This window comes from Oncorhynchus gorbuscha, linkage group LG03 (genome assembly GCF_021184085.1).
Source record: "Oncorhynchus gorbuscha isolate QuinsamMale2020 ecotype Even-year linkage group LG03, OgorEven_v1.0, whole genome shotgun sequence".
NCBI classification, from domain to species: domain Eukaryota; kingdom Metazoa; phylum Chordata; class Actinopteri; order Salmoniformes; family Salmonidae; genus Oncorhynchus; species Oncorhynchus gorbuscha.
In genome coordinates this window covers 17858006-17880493 of record NC_060175.1, presented here as the reverse complement: position 1 = coordinate 17880493, position 22488 = coordinate 17858006, and the positions used below count along the sequence as shown (strand labels likewise).

The following is a 22488-nucleotide window of genomic DNA, read 5'->3' as shown; positions in this document are numbered from 1 at the left end:
TATATTGTGGCTGTGTTAAGGACTTTGATGTTTATAGGGACGATTATGCCTTTTCTCCAGTCTATATGTGTTTACCATTCTGTTTTGAACATAGAAAACATGTGATGATACAATGTCACGTTTTAAAGACATGTTTTGGAACTTTGGAGACTACTTAGTTATTTTTAAACCTCCTGCTTTGGGCTGGATGTGTCAATGTTAGTGGTGTGCACGGTATTTGAATATTCAATATCCCAACAGACGTTAGTATCTAAATTCAGTGAGAATAAAAAATATATATTTGAACACTAATGGGTTTTTTCTAAATTAAATGAAAATGTGACATTTTTACATACAAGGATTTACCGTGACATTACAAAGTATTAATTTAATAAAACAACAAACTTTTCTATGTAGTGTTTATAACGTGCGTCCCATAAAAAGGCCGGTAGCTGACTGGTAGCTCTCATGTGTGTAGCTTGTTGTTTATGTTGGCCAAACAAAGCGGCAAACAGGCTAAATGTCTAGCAAGTGGAGTGAGAGATCACTAATGCAATGCAAGATGGAATAAAGTTACAGAATTAAAAGTTAGCGAAATGAGAAGGAGTAGGCTACATCAAGCAACCAACAGGCAGGCTGATGTTGTATCTAAATGGGGTTGGGGAGAAAGCGCAGCATGTTGCCTCAATTAGCCTAGCTAGCTTCTCTAGGCTACTCCAGTCAAAACCGGCACTGTTATATGGGATTATAAATAACATTGTGGCTGCGACAGGTTAGCTAGTCTTGGCTCTAGCCAAGTTTCTCTCCCTCTACCTCCGATCGATCCCATCTGATCACACAGGCCCCTCCACAACTGCAGCAATAGAGCGCCAGCCTCTCTCCGGTGTGCAGCAGCCCTCAGGTTAAAACGTACGTTTAAAAAAAAATATATCCAGATATCCAACAAAAATGTATGATACTATTTCAATAGTGGAGTTATTTAAAATGTCCATTCATAATCAATGTGTAGTTCATACATGCATAATATATTAGCAGAATTACTGTTTTACCCCAATTAGCCACATAATCCCTAGTTTGAAAACGACTGTTTTTCTGGAAACTGTGCCATTTTCCTTGCATTTTCCCCCACGTGGGCCAGCCCCCTAGCAATTCTTGTTCTATATAATGAGCTATCTGAGTGACAGCTAGCAAGATGCACAAACAGCATAACGAGAGCGAGAGCAATGATGTGGTGCACATATCGACACATATGTGAGGAAGTACCAATTTTGGCTTGTGAACCGCTATTTTCTGAACTACTGGCTAAAATGTATGCAAAAGTACCGGAGAATCCCTTTAAGGATGTTTTCCCTGAAAAGACAGATATATCTATATATCATAATGATATTACCTTAGAGAGATACCGAACCTTAGTAAATGTGTCATGTGGTCATGTTTTCGCAGAACAATGCATGCCTACATATTGGTGCTTATATGGGTATACCGATCGTTGATTCATACAGTTCATTAATGTAATATCATTCCCCTCTCCTGAGGTTTTGATAATGTTCAATGCAAGACAGAGATTGTACTGCAGCATCCCAATTTGTATGATTGATAAACTTATTGATAAGACTCAACAAACAGAGCTATATATTTTCATACTAATTTATTTGAATAGGGACAGATACAATTACACCATAATGCTTTTGTAGTAATTCCCAGAGTCAGACCCTAGATTAAAATGACTTTGAAATTAAATTGATGGTACCCTAGATGGGATTTAAAATATTTTGATTTAACCTTAATTTAAACAGGGAGTCACATTGAAATTAAAATCTTTTTTTTTTCAAGAGAGCACTGTACACATGACAATAAAAACATAATATTAAAACATACATGTGTATAAAACAATCAAATTGAGCACAATAACAAATTAAAAACATTTAATAAAAGCAATCACATTCAACTACATACACAATCAATAATGTAAACTGCCTAAGTGGCACCAGCACATCTAATTGCAGTGAATTTTTCAGATTATTACACAATTTTGGGGCAAAATAAAACAAAACAGCATGATTTTAAATGGTTCACAGTGGCACATATGCTTGCCATTCTTTAAAGCCAGTTTTTTTCCCCCACTTTCTGTGAAAAATGTATCTAACTCTCGTAGAAGTTTGAAGTGATCTGGAAGTGATTTCCAGAAACAGACACGATTTATATTTCCATTCACATGTGTCGCAGCATTAGCCCCACCCACTCAACTCTGGCCCACTCGAGCTTATTTCGTCACTCAATGCCACGTTAGGTTACTCCCTGCCAACCTGCTTAACTGCCAACCTGGCTACTGGGTATTTGAGGACACAAAATGGCTGTGCCAGAAAATATGTCTGACTGAGGTGTCATGGAGCTAAATAAATCCCCATTAATAGAAAAGCTTGATCCTGAGCTGGTGCCAGTTTGAAGGCAACCCAAGCTTCAGGACAAGGATCAACTCTCCACTATACACTTTCCAAGGCTTCTAAACTTCAACACTCATAGTTATGAGATAAACCATAATGTATTAACACACTCACTCAATGTCAGATCCAGTATTTCTAAAGTTTAGGATGAGATTAAAAATAATGAATTAATGGATCATTCTAAACATGTTGCCTACTTGTAGGCCTAGCACGTCGCATACGGTCAATTATATCTATGGATGAAGTGATTCCATTTTATAATTTGAATTGACATGATGTCCCTTCACTTTAAACCACACAGATGTCGGGCTGAGATTGTGGAATCTAATGGAATTTGTTATGTTGCAGAAAATGGCCCAGGTTCCAGATGCAAGTGAAACCTTCAGTCAGTGGTGCCGAAGCAGCAGGGGGGACATAGAGCCCCCAGCATTGTGCTGATGATCAATGCTATCTGGGGTGTTTGGGACGTGCCTGCCCTTAAACCCTTACCCAAACCTTAACCCTTTACCTTAACCAAAACCCATACCTAACCCTAACCTTAAACCTTACCTTAATAATTTTACATTTCAACTTCAATGGAGTAGTAATGTCCCTAGGATAGCACGAACCTTGTGCTGATGGTTGGATCGTTCCTGAGATAAGTGGGAAGGTGATGAGGCTGCAATATACTTGATGGGTGTTGGAGAAACACAATATGGCACAAGTAGATTTGAAAGAAGATACTTCTGCATTTGGTCCTCTTTGGAGTACATGGTGCATTAATAAACACACAATATGAAGACACTATCTTATTTGATTAGGTGAATATGTCATCAAAATAGACCCCAGAATAAAAATATTAACCAGTTTGAGTAGGCCATGAACGCTTCAATGTATTACTGTATTGTTACATTGACCTGGCATTTAAATGTAATAACATTTCATTGAAAGACACTATTCCCAACATTCCTTGAATATGTAGCCTATTCCTTAACAAATCATACCTTCTAGTAGCAGCTATTCCGTGCCCTGCCTTTAATTCCGTTGATTTTGTAGGGATTAGGGAGTTTAGATTCGAAGGGTATGTATGGGCCAATGGGGCCCCTCTCTCGTTTCTTTTATGTCGCATTTGCTGTGTTTACACAGTCGACACACCCCAGACCTTCAACCGAACCGCCTCCCCCAGTCCTGTCACACACACAACGTGTATGTCACTGACACAATAAATCAATAAACTCTACAATCAATCATGACGATGCAAGTCAACCGAACCGAAACCACCTAAAAATATAAATTGCAGGATGTAACGTCGGATTTGAGTCCTTACCCTCCTTCCGTGGTTATCCTGGTTTGTCCGAAATGAGAGGGAGAGAATATCAAGGTAAACTATAGTTTCAACCATTTACATAACAATCTTGGCATCAAAGCATGTTTCTGCTACTTTAGGCAGCTGACACGACATCCGCAGCACACTGCAGACACACCCCTTTTGCTCTCATGCGCACACGCTTCTGCATACGCACAATGCTGAGTAAGATGAAAATAATAATACAAACACAGAGACAATGAAATGATCGGTGTCATGTATCCATCCCGACACTACTATGTTCAAATCCTAGCCTGTAACGCAATACTTTATTACAATGCTGCAACCTCACAAAACATGTGGCCACATAACAAAGAGTAGTGCATAGCACATATTTGTGGCAGATAATCATATCGTTTCCTTTTCAGTGCATATATTATCATATTGTTACAACGTTATAGTAAGTAGCGCTGTAGCAGATCAGTGCTTGCGGTGAAACAATGTTGCTTTAAAGCTCACGCGGTCAAAGTTGTTTACCTCTTCGTTACCTCTGACGTCATGACACACCCCTGTGTTTGGGGGAAGGGGACTAGCTCGCACACGTTACGAGCATTTGGCTCGACCAAGCATGGCAGGGTTGGTGTAAAATGCCACCAACCAAAACACGGGATTAACGCAGATTACACCTTTGATTGGCTATTGGAGAGGTTTACGGAACATATTATATACTGTGGACGTCCAGGGGCGGGGCATAACAAAAAGTAATGGCCATTTATTTAGGGTCTGGCAAGACAGTGGATTTCACAGTTATTCTATAGAATTCGCCGTTTGTAGAGCATGACAAAAAGGTAAATACCGTAACCATTATTACTAGGCGTTTTCGTTCATAGCAGTCGCGTTCTGTCTGAATACAATTGATACATCGCCTAAAACTGATTGCGCAATTAGGGTTAACCAGCCCTACACGCTAACGATCAGTATCAGCTCTAGAGCCAGCATTTAGAGCCTTCGTTTGGGCGTGATAGTTTTGACATTTCGAGTCGATCACGTACGGGTCTTTGTAATACACAGTTATTACATAGTATCGAACATATTTACTGCAATTCAACATGGAGAGGATTTTTTTTCTGTAGATATTGACGAAGAAAAACGGACTAAGGGCAACTTGGTCTTGGGAAAAGTTGTACACAGGTATGAAACTCTCATGCAGAGAAGGAATGTGAAAGCTACAACTATTCTGCTGCTAGAACTCAAAATGAACGCAGTGTTAAAGGATGTCAGTGTACCAAAATAATCTTTACAATCCAACCATTGCACGCATGTTTCTCAAATTATTGTCTTACATTTTTTTTTACAGAGATACAAATTGTATTATTCAAGCAACCAAACTGTCTGAAACAAAGTCTGAATTGATTAAGCCAATTTATACTTTTTCAGGATTAGAGATATATAAATGGTTAAGAGAGTTGTCAAGTCTTTATCCTCCATCTACAAACAAGGGCATGCCAAAATATCAGGTAAGGTACTTTGATCTGATTTAAATCCATGCATTTATATACATTCATGCAATACATCTATCCATTCATGCAATTAAGCTCAGCTCCAGATTCCCAAAATATTTATTATCTGTCATAGCTTTGAAACAATGTAGCTAGATAAGCACTTTAAAAGCTGGAGTGTATTGCAGACACCCTTGCCCCAAATATGCCAGACTACTACTATTTGACATAACATGAGTTACATTTTAGGCTTCTGTTACTAGACCTTCAAAATGGGCCTCTCGTGTCTCACACTGGCAACTTTTTCCTCTGATTTAACATCTACCATGTTCTTAATGGGTTCAATACGTAGGTTAAATCAAATCCACTGGGGTCCAGAATGATTGAGTCCCTCGATGGAGATGATCAAAAAATACTGTATTGTATGGTCCAAAAGAGAAAACAACTATATTATTTTATACTAATACAATTGTGCTGAAAAATAGGTGTTGTTAACAATTAATACAAAAAACCCCTAAGAAGGTAGGGGTTGAAAGTGATTGGATCCCCTGTTTCCACCGTCCCTGTTTCCACCGTCCCTGTTTCCACCTTCCCTGATTCCACCGTCCGCTTGCGAGGATAACAACATTGAGCCTTTTTCTAAAATGTTTTATGAAATTGGAGAACACTTTGGGAGGGGTCTTAGACCATTCATCCATACAGAATCTTTCCAGATCCTTGATATCATTTGTCTGCCCTTATGGACTGCCTTCTTCAATTCAAACCGCAGGTTTTCAATGGGGTTCAAGTCTGGAGACTGAGATGACAATTGCGAAATGGAATGAAATGGGTAAACCTACCTGAATTTGTCCAATAGAAACTATCATTTGCAATTGTTTGTACATCCTAGATCAGCTAGATGCAGGAAAGAGTGTTCGAGGCAATATTGAATGTGTCACTATCTGTCACCTACCTTATAAACTTTAATTCGTAGGCTAGGTTGTAGCAACCTCATGATGGGTATAGGGAAAATTTTTGTATCATGTAGTAGACTAAACCTATTGATGCTACATTGAGCTGGGTGAATGGAACATGAATGACAGTCATTCAATATGCTTTAATAGAAATAAGGCCATGCTGATAAATCAAAAATGTTTTCCCTCCCAAATATTAAATAGCACTGACTGCCACTGATGTTTAAATAAAATCAGTAAGGGCTTATATTTGTTTTTCTTGTCAAATATATCACCATATGCCTAAAACTATCCTGGAAATAGATGACGTGTAAGTAGCCTTACCTCACACTCTTTTTTTTCTGTCACAGTTGTGTCTTTAGTCACAGTAGGACACAAGGTCGGAAAACGATTTCAAACTGAAAACAAATCATTGCTCTTATTGGACACGTTCACATGCAGCAACTTTTCTGTTTCAAAACGTTTTGTCCCATTTGCTCCTACTGAACACGGCTCCAGTTTCCATTTAGAAGTGGGTAATGTCCTTTCTTTTCCTTCTACGCAGCCTTTGTAGACAAAAGTGTTGACGAGTGATGCCGTATAAGTGTTCACTATAAGAAATGACGAGAATTCAAAATACTGCCTCTCTCTAAGGGAATTGAGTCAACTGACCCAACAGGTCATGTTATTGTAGGTAGCACACTTTCGTTGGCACTAATGAATCCAACGAAAATGTGAATTTGATATTTCCCCCCGAGCTATTAAGATTAGTGAAGCGATATCAGGGTACTGTATTTGTGCATGAGCTCTCTGTGATTTTGATATGTTATTTCTCTCATGTTGACTCTGATAGATCTTTACTCAGGCCTAGATGATTGAAAAGGTTTAGACCAATAAACCTCTTCAACCAGATTAGAATCCTCATGTATTAACACTTTACATAACCATGTTCTTATTCCTGTGTAAATATTTCTGTAAGTACAGTATAGTAAAGAGCATCAGGCCTACTCATTGTTTTACTGCATTACAACAATATACCTAATGTAAACCTTAGCCCTACCCCAAACCCATACCATAATCCTACTTACAGTGCAAGTACATTGTAACAATAAGTCATGACAATAGCATTTACCCTGTACTCTGTGTACACTTACTGTTAGTAATTACAGCGAGTCCTAAGAGCACTGTAATGTAAAGTATGACTCCCTTGTTTTCTTGATGATGGGGTAGGGGTAGGGGTAGGCCTACTGCTGGCTAAAGTTATATGTTACCCCCTAGAGATAGATCTCTATGATGTGTATGGCGGGTAACACCTTGACCAAACCGGGCCTGCGCGTGCGGTATCGTGTGCATGTTGATTTTGTCAGTCCCCACCAGACGCATTCATGACACGTAGGTTAAAATAGCAAAAGCAACTGTGAACCAACTATATTCATTTGGGGACAGGTTGAAACACACATTAAACATTCATGGACATGTGGCTAGCTTGCTGTTGCTAACTAATTTGTCCTGGGAGGTGAACATTGGGTTGTTATTTTACCTTAACCTGTGTGTCATGAATGGGCCTTTTTGTTGTTGGATCTTTGTATAATTTTGACCTCGAGTCTCTACTCTGACAATTAATCCACAGTTAAAGGGGAAACCAACTAAGTTAGTTTCTAGTTAATTTTCTATGAATAAGCTCTCACCCACGTGGGTTAGTTTTCTCCTGAAAACCAATGAGTAGATGGGAGAGGCAGTACTTGCAGCACGTCTAGCGTCTCAAATATAATAAATGTTTTATTTTAGCGCCTGGCTATGCAGACGCCTGTGAGCAGTTTGGATGAAATGATGGAATAACATATACTGTACATTTATTTTGCAATGATCGTGCACGCGATGTGGCTGGTCTAATCAGGGTGTAACATGCAATATAGGCTTGTATTATGTATATGTCAAGTGTGGGATGTACAGAGTGGCATGTTATAGACACTTTGAATGAATTAGGCTGTTTGAATGAGGGGTGTGCTGATTAGTCGGACAAAACAAGTAACGGATATGGCCAATTTTCTGGATCCGTTTGTGAGCCGAGTATTGTTTGTATTCGGGTGCCAGCAAGCATCTTTCTCATGTCAGTCAGTCACAGAGTTTCTAAACCATACTGTACTGTCTTTGCGTCCAGCCTATAGACAGAAACTAAAACAGGAAGCTCCCGCTCTCAGGTCTGTTCAACGTTGTTCCGACCAATCTGATTCCTCGCTTCAAGATTGCTTCGATCACGTGGATTGGGATATGTTCCGCATTGCGTCAAACAACAACATTGACGAATACGCTGATTCGGTGAGCGAGTTCATTAGCAAGTGCATTGGCGATGCCGTACCCACAGTAACTATTAAAATATCTTCCAACTAGAAACCGTGGATTGATGACTGCATTCGCACTAAACTGAAGCGGACCACTGCTTTTAACCAGGGCAAGGTGACCGGAAACATGACCGAATACAAACATTGTAGCTATTCCCTCCGCAAGGCAATCAAACAAGCTAAGCATCAGTTTAGAGACAAAGTAGAGTTGCAATTCAACGGCTCAGACACAAGAGGTATGTGGCAGGGACTACAGTCAATCCCGGATTACAAAAAGAAAACCAGGCCCGTCGCAGACCAGGATGTCTTGCTCCCAGACAGACTAAACAACTTCTTTACCCGCTTTGAGGACAATACAGTGCCACTGACATGGCCCACTACCAAAACCTGCGAACTCTCCTTCACTGCAGCCGAAGTGAGTAAAACATTTAAACGTGTTCACCCTCGCAAGGCTGCAGGCTCAGACGGCATCCCCAGCCGCGTTCTCAGAGCATGGGCAGACCAGCTGGCTGGTGTGGTTACGGACATATTCAATCAATACTTATCCCAGTCTGCTGTTCCCACATGCTTCAAGAGGGCCACCATTGTTCCTGTTCCCAAGAAATCTAAGGTAGCTGAGCTAAATGACTACCGCCCCGTAGCACTCACTTCCGTCATCATGACGTGCTTTGAGAGACTAGTCAAGGACCATATCACCACCCTACCTGACATCGACTACAGCTCAGCATTTAACAACATAGTACCCGCCCTGTGCAACTGGGTACTGGACTTCCTGACGGGCCACCCCCAGGTGGTGAGGGTAGGTAACAACATCTCCACCCCGCTAATCCTCAACACTGGTGCCCCACAAGGGTGCTTTCTGAGCCCTCTCCTGTACTCCCTGTTCACCCACGACTGAGTGGCCTTGCACGCCTCCAACTCAATCATCAAGTTTGCAGACGACACTACAGTGGTAGGCTTGATTACCAACAATGACGAGACGGCCTACAGGGAGGAGGTGAGGGCCTTCGGAGTGTGGTGTCAGGAAAATAACCTCACACTCAACGTCAACAAAACAAAGGAGATTATCGTGGACTTCAGGAAACAGCAGAGGGAGCACCCCCCTATCCACATTGACGGGACAGTAGTGGAGAGGGTAGAAAGTTTTAAGTTCCTCGACGTACACATCACGGACAAACTGAAATGGTCCACCCACACAGGCAGCGTGGTGAAGAAGGCGCAGCAGTGCCTCTTCAACCTCATTAGGCTTAGAAATTCGGCTTGTCACCAAAAACACTCACAAACTTCTACAGATGCACAATCGAGAGCATCCTGTCGGGCTGTTTCACCGCCTGGTACGGCAACTGCTCCGCCCACAACCGTAAGGCTCTCCAGAGGGTATTGAGGTCTGCACAGCGCATCACCGGGGGCAAACTACCTGCCCTCCAGGACACCTACACCACCTGATGTCACAGGAAGGCCATAAAGATCATCAAGGACAACAACCACCCGAGCCACTGCCTGTTCACCCCGCTATCATCCAGAAGGCGAGGTCAGTACAGGTGCATCAACCCTGGGACCGAGAGACTGAAAAACAGCTTCTATCTCAAGGCCATCAGACTGTTAAACAGCCACCACTAACATTGAGTGGCTGCTGCCATACATGTAAAAAATGTATCACTAGCCACTTTAAACAATGCCACTTAATATGATGTTTACATACCCTACATAACTCATCTCATATGTATATAGTGTACTCTATACCACCTACTGCATCTTGCCATCTTTATGTAATACATGTATCACTAGCCACTTTAAACAATGCCACTTAATATAATGTTTACATACCCTACATTACTCATCTCATATGTATACACTGTACTCTATACCATCTACTGCATCTTACCTATGCCATTCTGTACCATCACTCATTCATATATCTTTATGTACATATTCGTCATCCCTTTACACTTGTGTGTATAAGGTAGCTGTTGTGAAATTGTTAGGTTCGATTACTCGTTGGTTATTACTGCATTGTCGGAACTAGAAGCAGAAGCATTTCACTACACTCACATTAACATCTGCTAACCATGTGTATGTAACAAATACAATTGGATTAGATTCATGTGTGAGGTTCTACGTGGTCGAAATACCTTAACTGTCTCGTTTGCCTGTGTGTAAAGAGAAGGGCGGTCTGTACATTGATCCTGCTGCTTTGATTGGATCGATTGAAGTTGTTTCTCCATCCACTCACTTCATAATTTCACCCGATCACTTTTCCTCGTATGTGGTCTGATAATTTAGATTGCTGCTGCCTGCTACTATGATAAATCACATGGCAAGGACGTTTACTATGAAACTATCAATGTGCATAATATCTAACAAGCGGGGCAAGTGTAGGGAAAATTTTAACCGGTGATGCACATTCTGACCGAGTGAAAGCAAACTTGGCTGCCTGCTGCAAGTTGAAGGCACACAGACCCACCCCTCTGCACGCTGCTCCAAATCTGCAGGTTGTTTTGCAGTGAGAATGTGCAGTGAGCTATTTTGCCAACATCGAATTAGGCATATTAAAACACTTATGTATCACCCGATCCGACTATCAACTGTCAACTTGCGGATACGATTCCGAATACGAGTATGGCCATGTCGGCACACCCAGAGTTTGAATCCTAAGCAGCCTGCCTACACATAGTTTGAAGTACAATAGACAAACATAGCTACTGTAGCAGGTCAAAGCTGTGTGCTGGAAAAACTTGGTAGAGCATGGGTGGAGTAGTTATAGTGGTGCTCATGAATTTCCTTTCTTTTTTGACCAATGCCTACTTCTCTGCCATCACTATCACCTCATAATGCACTCGAGAGCATTTATAAGCGCATGATAACGTATTGACAAAATACACAGCAGCACGCCCCTAATTAAGTCGGTGGCACACAGCCACATGCGTGCAGTTCCTTGTTGCTAGACGTGCCAGAACGTGCAGTTCCTTGTTGCTATGTATAAGACCGTGTAATAAGATTATCTGAACCTAGTCGGGATGCCAAATTTCTCCCCACAACACTACCTCGCTCAATCACATTTCCTCTGCCAAAGAGGTGATGATGAGGGAAGTAGAGATGTCAAGTCATCTAGCAGACATGTTTGGAGGCCTGTAGAATCAATGTATGGTACATGCAGCTCTAGCCTAGAGAATGGGAGATCTTGGATAAACATGATACGATCGAAAGAAAGCAGGATGAATAAAACCAATTCCTTGGCCTATTCCCTTCCCCTAGTCCCCACGTCTTCAGTTTTTTCAGATCTGACTGAGTGGATAAGTGCATCCGGTTGCTTCCCAGTCAAAATAGTTCGGAAGAGTTTTCATTTATAATGTAGAAAGTTTGTGATGTTTTTGTTCATTATGGACTTCGGTAAGGATTTTTTTGGCTCTTCAGGCACACATTTTGTTTTATTATTGAGGCAAGCCTAAGTCGCTAGCCAAAGTCTATGCCCCTTCGTTGGTAACTGGTCAATAGTATGGATTTTTCAATAAAGACTTGTTTTCATTCAATGAGAGACAGGTAATTTCCATGCAAATTTTTTCATTGAGAAATACTATACCAAACTAAGATCTCCTCTGCAGAAACTTCCAAATTATTGACAGATTTCTTGAGTTATCTTATATTAATTATGACTGTTTTGAGGAAGTGGCTATGGCGTCTCAAAATGGACAAACAGTACTATTGCAGCTTTTTAATAATTTGTCAGGTGAAGGTCTTTTAAAGGTGTATGCGAGCACACTTGTTTGGAACTCGGCTAGGCGCCAGCCGAATTGAAGCTTGCTGATGCCTTAAGTCAGCAATGTGATGGTGGCGATTCCCTCTAGTCTTTTGCAATGGTCTTATGGGAGCTTCGACCATAATGCTTACTTAATCTTACACCTATCCAGTTCCTTCCGGTCTGAAACACCAAAGGTGTAGGGGGTTGTTTTCATTTCAGACAGGGCATTTCTTTAGGCCATTTATTAGAAAGTATTTAGGGGGAGCTGGCACAGTGGTAACATTGTACTAGGTTTGGGCGCTATACTCTATATACCAAATACCGGGGTATGAACAACTCTGAACAGTTAATTTTGAGATGTGTCTGTTACTTGAGATCTGTGAAGCATTTATTTGAGCTGCAATATCTGAGGCTGGTAACTCTAATGAACTTATCCTCTGCAGCAGAGGTAACTCTGGGTCTTCCTTTCCTGTGGCGGTCCTCATGAGATCCGGGTTCATCATAGCGCTTGATGGTTTTTGCGACTGCACTTGAAGAAACTGACAAAGTAATGATGGACTGTCATTTCTCTTTGCATTTTTGAGCTGTTCTTGCCACAATATGGACTTTTACCAAATATGGCTATCTTCAGTCACCTTCTACCTTGTCACAACACAACTGATTGGCTCAAACACATTAAGAGGGAAATAAATTCCACAAATTAACTTTTAACAAGGCATACCTGGTAATCGGAAAAGCATTCCAGGTGACTACCACATTTAACACTTTTTTGGTTACTACATGATTCCATATGTGTTATTTCATAGTTTCATAGTCAAAATAAAGAGAAACCCTTGAATGAGCAGGTGTGTCCAAACTTTTGACTGGTACTGTAAGTAAGTTGCTGAATGAATAAGGTCACTGCGCATCATATTGTTTTAGCTTTCTGCAGTGTTTGAGAGGTCAAAAACCTTTGCATGAGTTATCTGTACAGCTGCCACTGCAGCTTGATTTCCTTGTGTTTTTTTCTCCTCTCAGTGCTGGGCCCATATGCTCCTCCCCTATCTTCTCCGAGCAGAGCAGGCAGGCCCTTTGTCCTAGCGACTCCCAGACTCCAAACAGAAAAAGTGTGTACCCAGTACTGTTCTTCCGTCAGACAAGCTTGCCTCAAAACTTTCTTCATTTTCACAATGTATCTCATTCACACTCACCAAAAATGACATTTGGTAGCTCCTACCTATATATGTATAATCTACCTATAATGTATAGCTGGATTGCCTGTCTTTGCAATTTGTTAATTTTCGTTTATGCACGTTAACATATTTAGCTAGCAGCCTCCATGGAAATTCCCCATTATTTGTGCACAATTTGTTAGCATTCTTGCAGTATACTGCCAATGTGATTTTTTGCCGGGTTTTTTGGAGCCCCTTGTTTACTAAGCTGGTAATACCGTAAATCCCGGCGTGAGAGAAGGATGGTATGAGGATATGAACGTCTGGTTACCGCCCAACCCTACTTTTGGGACCTACCTCCCAATCCATTTGACTGTGATCCTAGCTCAATTGAATATGCCGGCAAGTGAAATCAAACAGCTGGTCGAGCTGTCATGTGACCGAATGCATTCGCGTGTCACTACGGAGTTTTGGTTCCTGACTCAAAGGGAACATACCCTGGCGTCTCCCTCTGAGCATTAATGCCACGTTCAAGACAACTGGGAACTCTGTGAAAAAACATGCTAAGACTTGGAAAAATCCTTTTTTGAACGGTCATCCAACAGAATTCTTTCTGGAGCCTTGACTTTCTGACCTGAAGACCACTGATGTCATGAATTGATCTTGTATTTTTCTCAGTTGTTTTGAAAGCACCATCAGTGCTCTCGTCTGCATTAAAACCAAACATCGAACCAGGTTGGATGTGACTGCAGAGATGAGGTGCGCACTGTTGACCCCTGACTTTTACAAGCTCCGACGTAACATGCATCAAGCACACCCATCTCAGCACACCCATCTCAGCACACCCATCTCAGCACACCCATCTCATTAGTGGTGGTGAGATAAGATACATTATGTCAGACTCATTTGTAAATGACTGTCGTAGTCCCACATTAAAATTGTGTGATGGTGAGTTGAGAAGACAATCAGAAATACTGTTAGAATGTTTTCCAATTGACTGCCCTAGCCCCAAATAAACAAAGTCAACATTGGTTGTTAATTGTGTAATACTTTTCACATGGTTGGGGTCGCAAGAATTTTCAAAATAGGGTCGTAGGCTAAAAAGCTGGACAACCAGAGCTGAACCCAAAACAGCCGAGGGCATTGTAATGCAGGCTCACGTTCCAGCCATTCACAGCCACAACAATGGCAGGTTGTGTACGAGGGTCGAGCAGTCGTGTTGGTACAGTCTATTAGCTTTCTGTCCACCCTGCGACAGCAGTACAGTGATCCAACCCACCCCCTCCATGACCACTGTAACTGGTTACTTCCTCCTCTCCCATATGTAACAGTTTAGGCCTCCTATAGAGCTACCCTTTATTTGACACAGAAAGCTGGGCTTTTGTGTGGGTGTTTGCCATATGCTGTATATAGTGCACGTAATGACGCGTTAAGTTCCACCTATTAGTGTTGGGCACACGTTGAAATGTCCAGTGATTGATGGTTCCAACACTCGACACGTCACAGGTAAAGCATACTGTGTGTAAGTATAGCTGGGCTAGTCATGTAGAATAATGTGACTCCTTGAAAACGCGTTGCATGCAGGGCCCACCAGTGGGTTGAGAAAAAGGAGAAACCCACCTGGCTTGGTTTGGTCCCTGTATGAGTTAGAATGAATGAGTGAGTTAGTATGAGTTAGTTACATTGTAAATAGTATGAGTGAGTTAGTATGAGTTAGTTACATTGTAAATAGTATGAGTGAGTAAGTATGAGTTAGTTACATTGTAAATAGTATGAGTGAGTAAGTATGAGTTAGTTACATTGTAAATAGTATGAGTGAGTAAGTATGAGTTAGTTACATTGTAAATAGTATGAGTTAGTTACATTGTAAATAGTATGAGTGAGTAAGTATGAGTTAGTTACATTGTAAATAGTATGAGTTAGTTACATTGTAAATAGTATGAGTGAGTAAGTATGAGTTAGTGGAAATAGAATGCTTTTGTATCCGGCCATAATGATGATACAAAGAAGGTGTTACAACATCATTACCTGCAGGTGATTGAGGCATAGTACACGTTGCCAAGGTTTGTACTTTTGGGTTTTGGTTATGTAACTGGGACCAGAGCTAAGTGCTTACACACCCACGTCACCCACATGTCTGTTGTCTGTCAGGTCATATCCTTGCTAGTTCAGAGTGTGTGTGTGCTAGTGTGTGTGTGTGTTTGTTTGCGAGAGAGCGATAGCATTTAATCACTCCCGAGCTCTGGAGAGACAGGGCTGTGTGTGTGTGTGTGCGGGGGGAGGTTGTGTGTGTGCGTCTAAGCGGGCCTCTCCTTGCCTCTTCGTCTTTCCCCTCTCCATAGTCCAGCAAGGGACCCAGCAAAAGGGCAGGCCGCCCCGGCCTCTCTCGCTTCGCGGTGGGGCCTGGAGAGGGGCGTGTGTGTGGAGACCAAGGTTATTATAGTAAATGTGAACTGAAACAAATCATTTTGGGGGGCGAAAAACTGTTTATTAAAATAAAATAATGAAGAAAATAAAATAATGAAGAAAATAGCTTATCTTCAAAAACATAATAAATTATGTTTAGTTTTGCAGAAATCCAGTAGGGTTTTCTAGCATTTTTTTATTATGGGGTTTTTGATCTATTGGCGGGTAATTGCTGCCAGTAGATGCCGATGTTTCAAGTAGGCCTAGCTTGTGCATCACTACCACTAGCTAGTAGTTAATAATTGGGTGAGGGAGGAACATGAGCGTGAACCATAGGCCTGAACAATGGCTGTTCGTTGGAATAATGTGTAGAATTGCAGGAAATGAGCTTTAAAAACGGCAAAATATGAGCTAGGAGGTTGTATGACAGAGGGAAATGAAGGAGAGAGGAATTAAACGTGAAATCAGAGGACAGGACTAGTGTCTCACTCACCAAGTACTCTTTTAGTCCGAATGCAATTCTGCAACTTAACAAATGTTGGACTAATTGTGCTTTTTTTAAACAGGCAAGTCAGTTAAGAACAAATTCTTATTTTCAATGACAGCCTAGGAACAGCGGGTTAACTGCCTGTTCAGTGGCAGAACGACAGATTTGTACCTTGTCAGCTCAGGGATTTGAACTTGCAACCTTCCGGCTACTAATACAACGCTCTAACCACTAGGCTACCCTGCCTCCCCTTAGCACTTGAAATTGCACTTACCCTGCCTATTTTTTTGTAAATATCCGTTGCTATTTACTTGCCATTTTTCAATGTTATGAATTGTGGACATTTCTTGTGGACATTTCATTGTGGACATTGTGGACATTTCATTTCAGGCCTATTCTGTTGTTCCAGTTTCTCTCTTTTCCCCCATCAGTCGATCACTGTCTTTTTAGGGTTTCTTTCCTGCATCCCCTCCCTCTTTCTGACACTTCTATCCCTGTTTTTATGTATTCCTTTCTTATTTTCTCTCTGTTTGCTTCTGTTTCCTACTATTTCTCGCCGTTTCTCCCCCTCCCCCACATCTCTTCGCCTTGTAAAGTTGCTTATTTCTCTCTCTCTCTCTCACGCGCTCTCTGTCTCTCTCCCTCTCTCCCTCTCTCTCTCTCTCCCGCTCTCTCACATGCTCTCTGTCTCTCTCTCTATCCCTCTCTCGCTCACTCTCTGTCTCTCTCTCTATCCTGCTCTCTCTATCCTCTCTCTCTCTCTCTCTCTCTCTCTCTCTCTCTCTCTCTCTCTCTCTCTCTCTCTCTCTCTCTCTCTCTCTCTCTCTCTCTCTCTCTCTCTCTCTCTCTCTCTCTCTCACGTGCTCTCTGTCTCTCTCACCATCCCTCTCTCTCTATCCCTCTCTCTTTCCATGGAGAGGGTCATTCCAGGTCTGATTTGTTTTATGTCTGTTCTGTACTTGTAGTGACCCAGCCAGAGATGCAGTAAAACACATTGCCTTGTGTTTTCTCTTGCTCTGTCTCTCGCTCTCTCTCGTTCCTTTTCGGAATTTCTTGGCAGTCTGGAGCCATTTCTGAGCCATTTTTGGTATTGCGTCATGTGATGTGATAGGGAGGCAGCCGCTCATTGGGCTCCGTCGTTTCGGAGAAGGCCCCCTTCTCTCTCACTCCACCAGCATTCCACCCTCTCGTTTTTCCAGCTTTGTTATATGTCTGGATGTGATTCCGTCTCCGACTTTTGTGTGTCGGGATGTGGTCCGTAAGCTCATTGCTGACATTCTTGAGACATGATGCTGTGAAGTTTTTATTCCTTCTCTTTCCTGCTTGTCTGTGAGCAGTTAAGGCAAATTATCACTTTTAGAAATTCCTGTTTGCATCCTTCTCTCCCTTCCCCTTCTCATTAAGTTAGGGCAAATGATCACTTTTAGAAATTCCTCTCTGCATCCTTCACCCCCTTCCCCTTGTCATTAAGTTAGGGCAAATGATCACTTTTAGAAAATCATCTCTACATCCTGCACAATATATAATTCTGCACAATATATATTTCACAAATTATATTCCATCTAAAAAATGTCAAAAGTTTAACATTTTTTAAATAATTATACATTTATATTTTCACATTTTGAATGACATTTATCAAAAACTCATATACAGTACCATGTTTGGCTTTGACACGAAGAAAGAAACAGCCTGCTGGTGGCTTCGGTGATGGAGTGAATCGGATAAGTAGGTACTAAAGTACCCAAAAGTACCCAAAAAGTTTTGTCAGGGTAGCCTAGTGGTTAGAGTGTTGGACTAGTAACCGAAAGGTTGCAAGTTCGAATCCCCGAGCTGACAAGGTGCAAATCTGTCGTTCTGCCCCTGAACAGGCAGTTAACCCACTGTTCCTAGGCCGTCATTGAAAATAAGAATTTGTTCTTAACTGACTTGCCTGGTTAAATAAAGGTTAAAAAAAGAAGTGTTATTTTGCTAGTAGATGATAACAATCAAAGATAGCCAGCTATCTAAGTGTACCGGTCCATGCAAAATGAACTGGCCCACTCGGGTCTAGCATGCAATGAGCTAGCAAGCTACAACAACTCCATCAACATTGCACGTTTTGCAGAAATGAATGGGCAAATACAAATCTGATTCATGTAATTGTTTATTTCAAGGTATGTCTTTATTGTAGTTGAACTGCCTGATCTTCATTGGCCAATATAACTTGTAGGATATCGGGGTAGCCAATGTTTGTGTTATCCATTATACCTGGATTTACTATTACTGCTGCTAGTAACGTTAGCACTCAGGTTAGCATGTGGGTAGCAATAGCTACCATCAGCTAACAACAGAATTTTAGCCAGTTTGGTCATAAGCGTTCAATGTCTACTATGATGGTAAAGGTTTAGGAGAAATGCTGATGTGCTGAACTGCTAATGAGTGATGTGTTTCAAGGCTTCTAGGGGTAAGCCAGCAGGGGTGTAAAAGGTTGCCAAACTAAAAGCCTGTGCGCTGTATAAGTGATACAGATATTTTTAGCAGATACAGAATAAAGAAATCCCAGGATATGGTCATTCAGAATGCCCCTTCCGTGCCTCCTTATCTCCTTTATTGCTTGACCACAAGCCTGGAACGACTGGATAGGTGAAACCAATGGCTAGTTTCCCTTTACCTGTCCTTTATATGCTCAGTAACAATAAAGAGACAAGGAAATGAGGTATTTTGTGAGGGTTGGAACACTGCCATGGTCAGTTTTGAGCTTGCCAACAACTATACTGCTCTACTCTTTGCAATAGGAGCTTGCAACAGTGCCAATGGCTAGAAGATACAGCGAACAGCAACAACGTTTGGAAATGTACACACCTCCGTACAAGATTCAAACTACCAAGCACCCCTGATTTATTGAACGTGTTAAATTGGTTGAAATTGTGGGAGTGCATCTACCGTTTTCATTGAATGTCTTCAGGTGTTTGATATACTAATTTTCAGTTTTAGCATAAATACAGCACCTAGACTAAAGTCTATTAGTTGACCATTTTAAAGGGATTGCATGAGTTTTAAAGGGATAGTTCATCCGTTAGTCAAAGTTTGTCAGATGTTTACAAAAGTGGACCTAGGTGTAGCTGAACGCTTAACCTGTTATTGCCATCTGTTGTGTAGGCATATATGATCCTGCTATTTGTATTAGGAGACATGGAAACTAAGGAAATGATCAAGCTTGGCCTAATTATATCTAATGTCATCTAATTTCATCTAATTAGATGGTGTCAAACGTCCTCATTCATTTTGTAATGAGACATGCATGTCGCCGGACCTACAATACTGATGGTGCAACAAGCATCCTTTCCTGGACCTTTTCTTGAGGTATGAAAACATCAACAATGTCACATTTCTGGATGAACAAACCCTTTACTTCCTCCAAGAGTAGAATTCTCGCCTACAAACACCACCACTGCCTGGTGTTGTTCAATAATTCAGTACGATAGTTAGGCTCTATAGTAATATGGCTTACATAATGTAATAAATTATTGGTTCTCACAGTCCCAGTTGCTGGTAATGAACAGTGTTTAAGTGCTGGTCTAGGTTCAGATGTCCCGTGAGTCCCATGTCCTCCAGAGCTCAAAGTATCACAGCAGAGTGCTTATCTAGGATCAGTCTTTTAGAACATAATTCATTATATTAGGCTATAGGGACAGGGAGGACCTTATCCTAGATCAGCACTTCAACTCTGTCACTGTTTTTCAGTACCAGCACAGATCATCTTTGAAAACATCCAACTGATCCTGATACAGTTCCTAATATGCTTCCGGATACCATTCCTTAGTCTTGGCCATAGATAATTATGCATCATTATGGTTGTGACTCATGCATGTTATTTCAGTAATTTGAATGAAGAAATCAGAAGCGGAGATATGAGTCACTCTGTCGCAAGCTCTTCTTTCCTGTCGACTAGTTAGTCAGTGCTGCTAGATTGACCACCTGGGCCTGGGGTGTATTCAACTGAGTTCAATGGTTTACAATGTTGCTTTTACCACCCACTCCAAATGGAACGTTGTGGTCAGGTTTACGGAAGGGAAAGGGAATACCTAGTCAGTTGCACAACAATGCATTCAACTGAAATGTGTCTTCCAGGTTCTGCCTTAATTTATGTCCACGTCATCGGCGCCCAAGGAGCAGTTGTTGTTTGGTGTTAAATAGTGGTGGAAAAATGTGTTGTTTGGTGTTAAATACTGGTGGAAAAGGTTGATGTTTGGTGTTAAATAGTGGTGGAAAAATGTGTTGTTTGGTGTTAAATACTGGTGGAAAAGGTTGATGTTTGGTGTTAAATAGTGGTGGAAAAGGTACCCACTGGTCATACTTGAGTAAAAGTAAAGATACCTTAATAGACAATGACTCAAGTAAAAGTGAAAGTCACCCATTAAAATGCTACTTGAGTAAAAGTCTAAAAGTATTTGGTTTAAACTATACTCAAGTATCAAAACTAAATGTAATTGCTAAACTATACTTAAATATCAAAAGTAAAAGTAGAAATAATTTTAAATTCCTTATATTAAGCAGACGGCAACTTTTATCTTTAAAAAATGTAAAAAAATAAAGATTGACGCATAGCCGGGGCACTCTCCCAACAGTTTACAAACAAAGCAGATCAGAGGCAGTAGAGATGAACAGGGAAGTTCTCTTGATAAGTGCGTGAAATTTATCATGTTCCTGTCCTGTTAAGCATTCAAATTGCAACAAGTACTTTTGGGTGTCAAGGAAAATGTATGAAATAAAAAGTACATGATTTTCTTTCTGAATATAGTGAAGTAGAAGTAAAAGTTGTCAAAAATATAAATAGTAAAGTTAAGTACACATACCCCCAAAAACTACTTAAGTAGTACTAAGTATTTTAACTAAAGTACTTCACAACACTGGGGTTAAATGCCTTGCTCATGGGAAGAATGGAATATTTTTCCACCTTCCCTGCTCAGAATGTTGCACATAGAAATAGAAAGAGTAGACCTGATGTTATGGCTAATTCTACACAACGGAACATCACTTCTGTTCTACAAAACATATTTCTATGTGAATGTTGCACACTTCTGAACATACCCCTGTTTTTTCAGATGTCCTTCATTTTGTAACTTTCACCACCCACTTGAAATCTCATGTTGTATGCGATTTTGCTGTCTAGCACATAGTTATAGTGAGCAAACTACACGCGGGCTGTCATGTGCTTTTTACTGAGGAATGGCTTCCGTCTGGAAACTACCATAAAGGCATGCTTGGGGGAGTGCTGCAGAGATGGTTGTCCTTCTGGAATGTTCTCCCATCTCCACAGAGGAACTCTGGAGCTTTGACAGAGTGACCTTCAGGTTCTTGGTTACCTCCCTGACCAAAGCGCTTCTCCCCCGATTGCGATTGCTCAGTTTGGCCGGGCGGCCAGCTCTAGAAAGAGTCTTGGTGGTTCCAAACTTCTTCTATTTAAGAATGATGGAGGCCACTGTGGGGACCTTCAAAGCTACAGAAATGTTTTGGTAACTTTCCTGATCTGTGCCTCGACACAATCCTGTCCCGGAGCTCTACGGACAATTCCTTCAACCTCATGGCTTGGTTTTTGCTCTGACATGCACTGTCAACTGTGGGACCTGATATAGATAGGATTATGCCTTTCCAAATCATGTCCAATCAATTGAATTTACTATAGGTGGACTCCAATGAAGTTGTAGAAACATGATCAGTGGAAACACGATGCATCTGAGCTCAATTTTGAGTGTCTGAATACTTATGTAAGTAAATAAGGTATTTATGTTTTTAATTTTTTTAATAAATTAGCAAAAATGTCAAAACCGTTTTGCTTGTGTGTAGATTTCAAAATATTTGTATTTATTTAACCGATTTTAGAATAAGGCTGTAACGTAACAAAATGTGGAATAAGTTAAGGGGTCTGAATACTTTCTGAAGGCAGTGTATAGCCCTAGCCAATGCTCTTGGTTCATTTAATGTGCAGGGCGGCATACATTTAGCCTACAATGATAGTGAATTTGTATTTGATTTTGAATAGCGTTAGTAATAGAGCATTTAAAAAAAAAATCATAATTCATAGGCTAAAACATCAACTTTAGCTATACAGAATATCTCACCACTGTGCCTTTCAATCTCCTCCACTCTCCTTAATTCCTTTCTGGAGCAGGCAGAGGGGCTGTCAACAGTTTAGTGAAATAGGTTTCTTTTTGAAAACATGTTACTATCGATGTTCCCGAACG

At 41.0% G+C, this 22488-nt stretch overlaps 1 protein-coding gene across 5 annotated transcripts in view; it reads left to right on the top strand.

Annotated features, from left to right (window-relative positions):
- Positions 1-4302: 4302 nt before the first annotated feature.
- LOC124027074 (vitamin D3 receptor B-like) overlaps positions 4303-22488 on the top strand; it is a 108251-nt gene continuing 90065 nt past the window's right edge. The window contains exons 1-3 of one of the 5 annotated variants that reach the window (XM_046339631.1): positions 4304-4556; positions 4842-4899; positions 5146-5225. In XM_046339631.1, coding sequence (XP_046195587.1) covers positions 5162-5225 — 64 coding nt within the window. In that variant the 5' untranslated portion in view covers positions 4304-4556; positions 4842-4899; positions 5146-5161. Of the gene's footprint in view, positions 4900-5145; positions 5226-13237; positions 13327-22488 lie in introns of those variants that run through there. The other 4 variants (XM_046339640.1, XM_046339634.1, XM_046339626.1 and 1 more) reach the window with 4 other exon arrangements.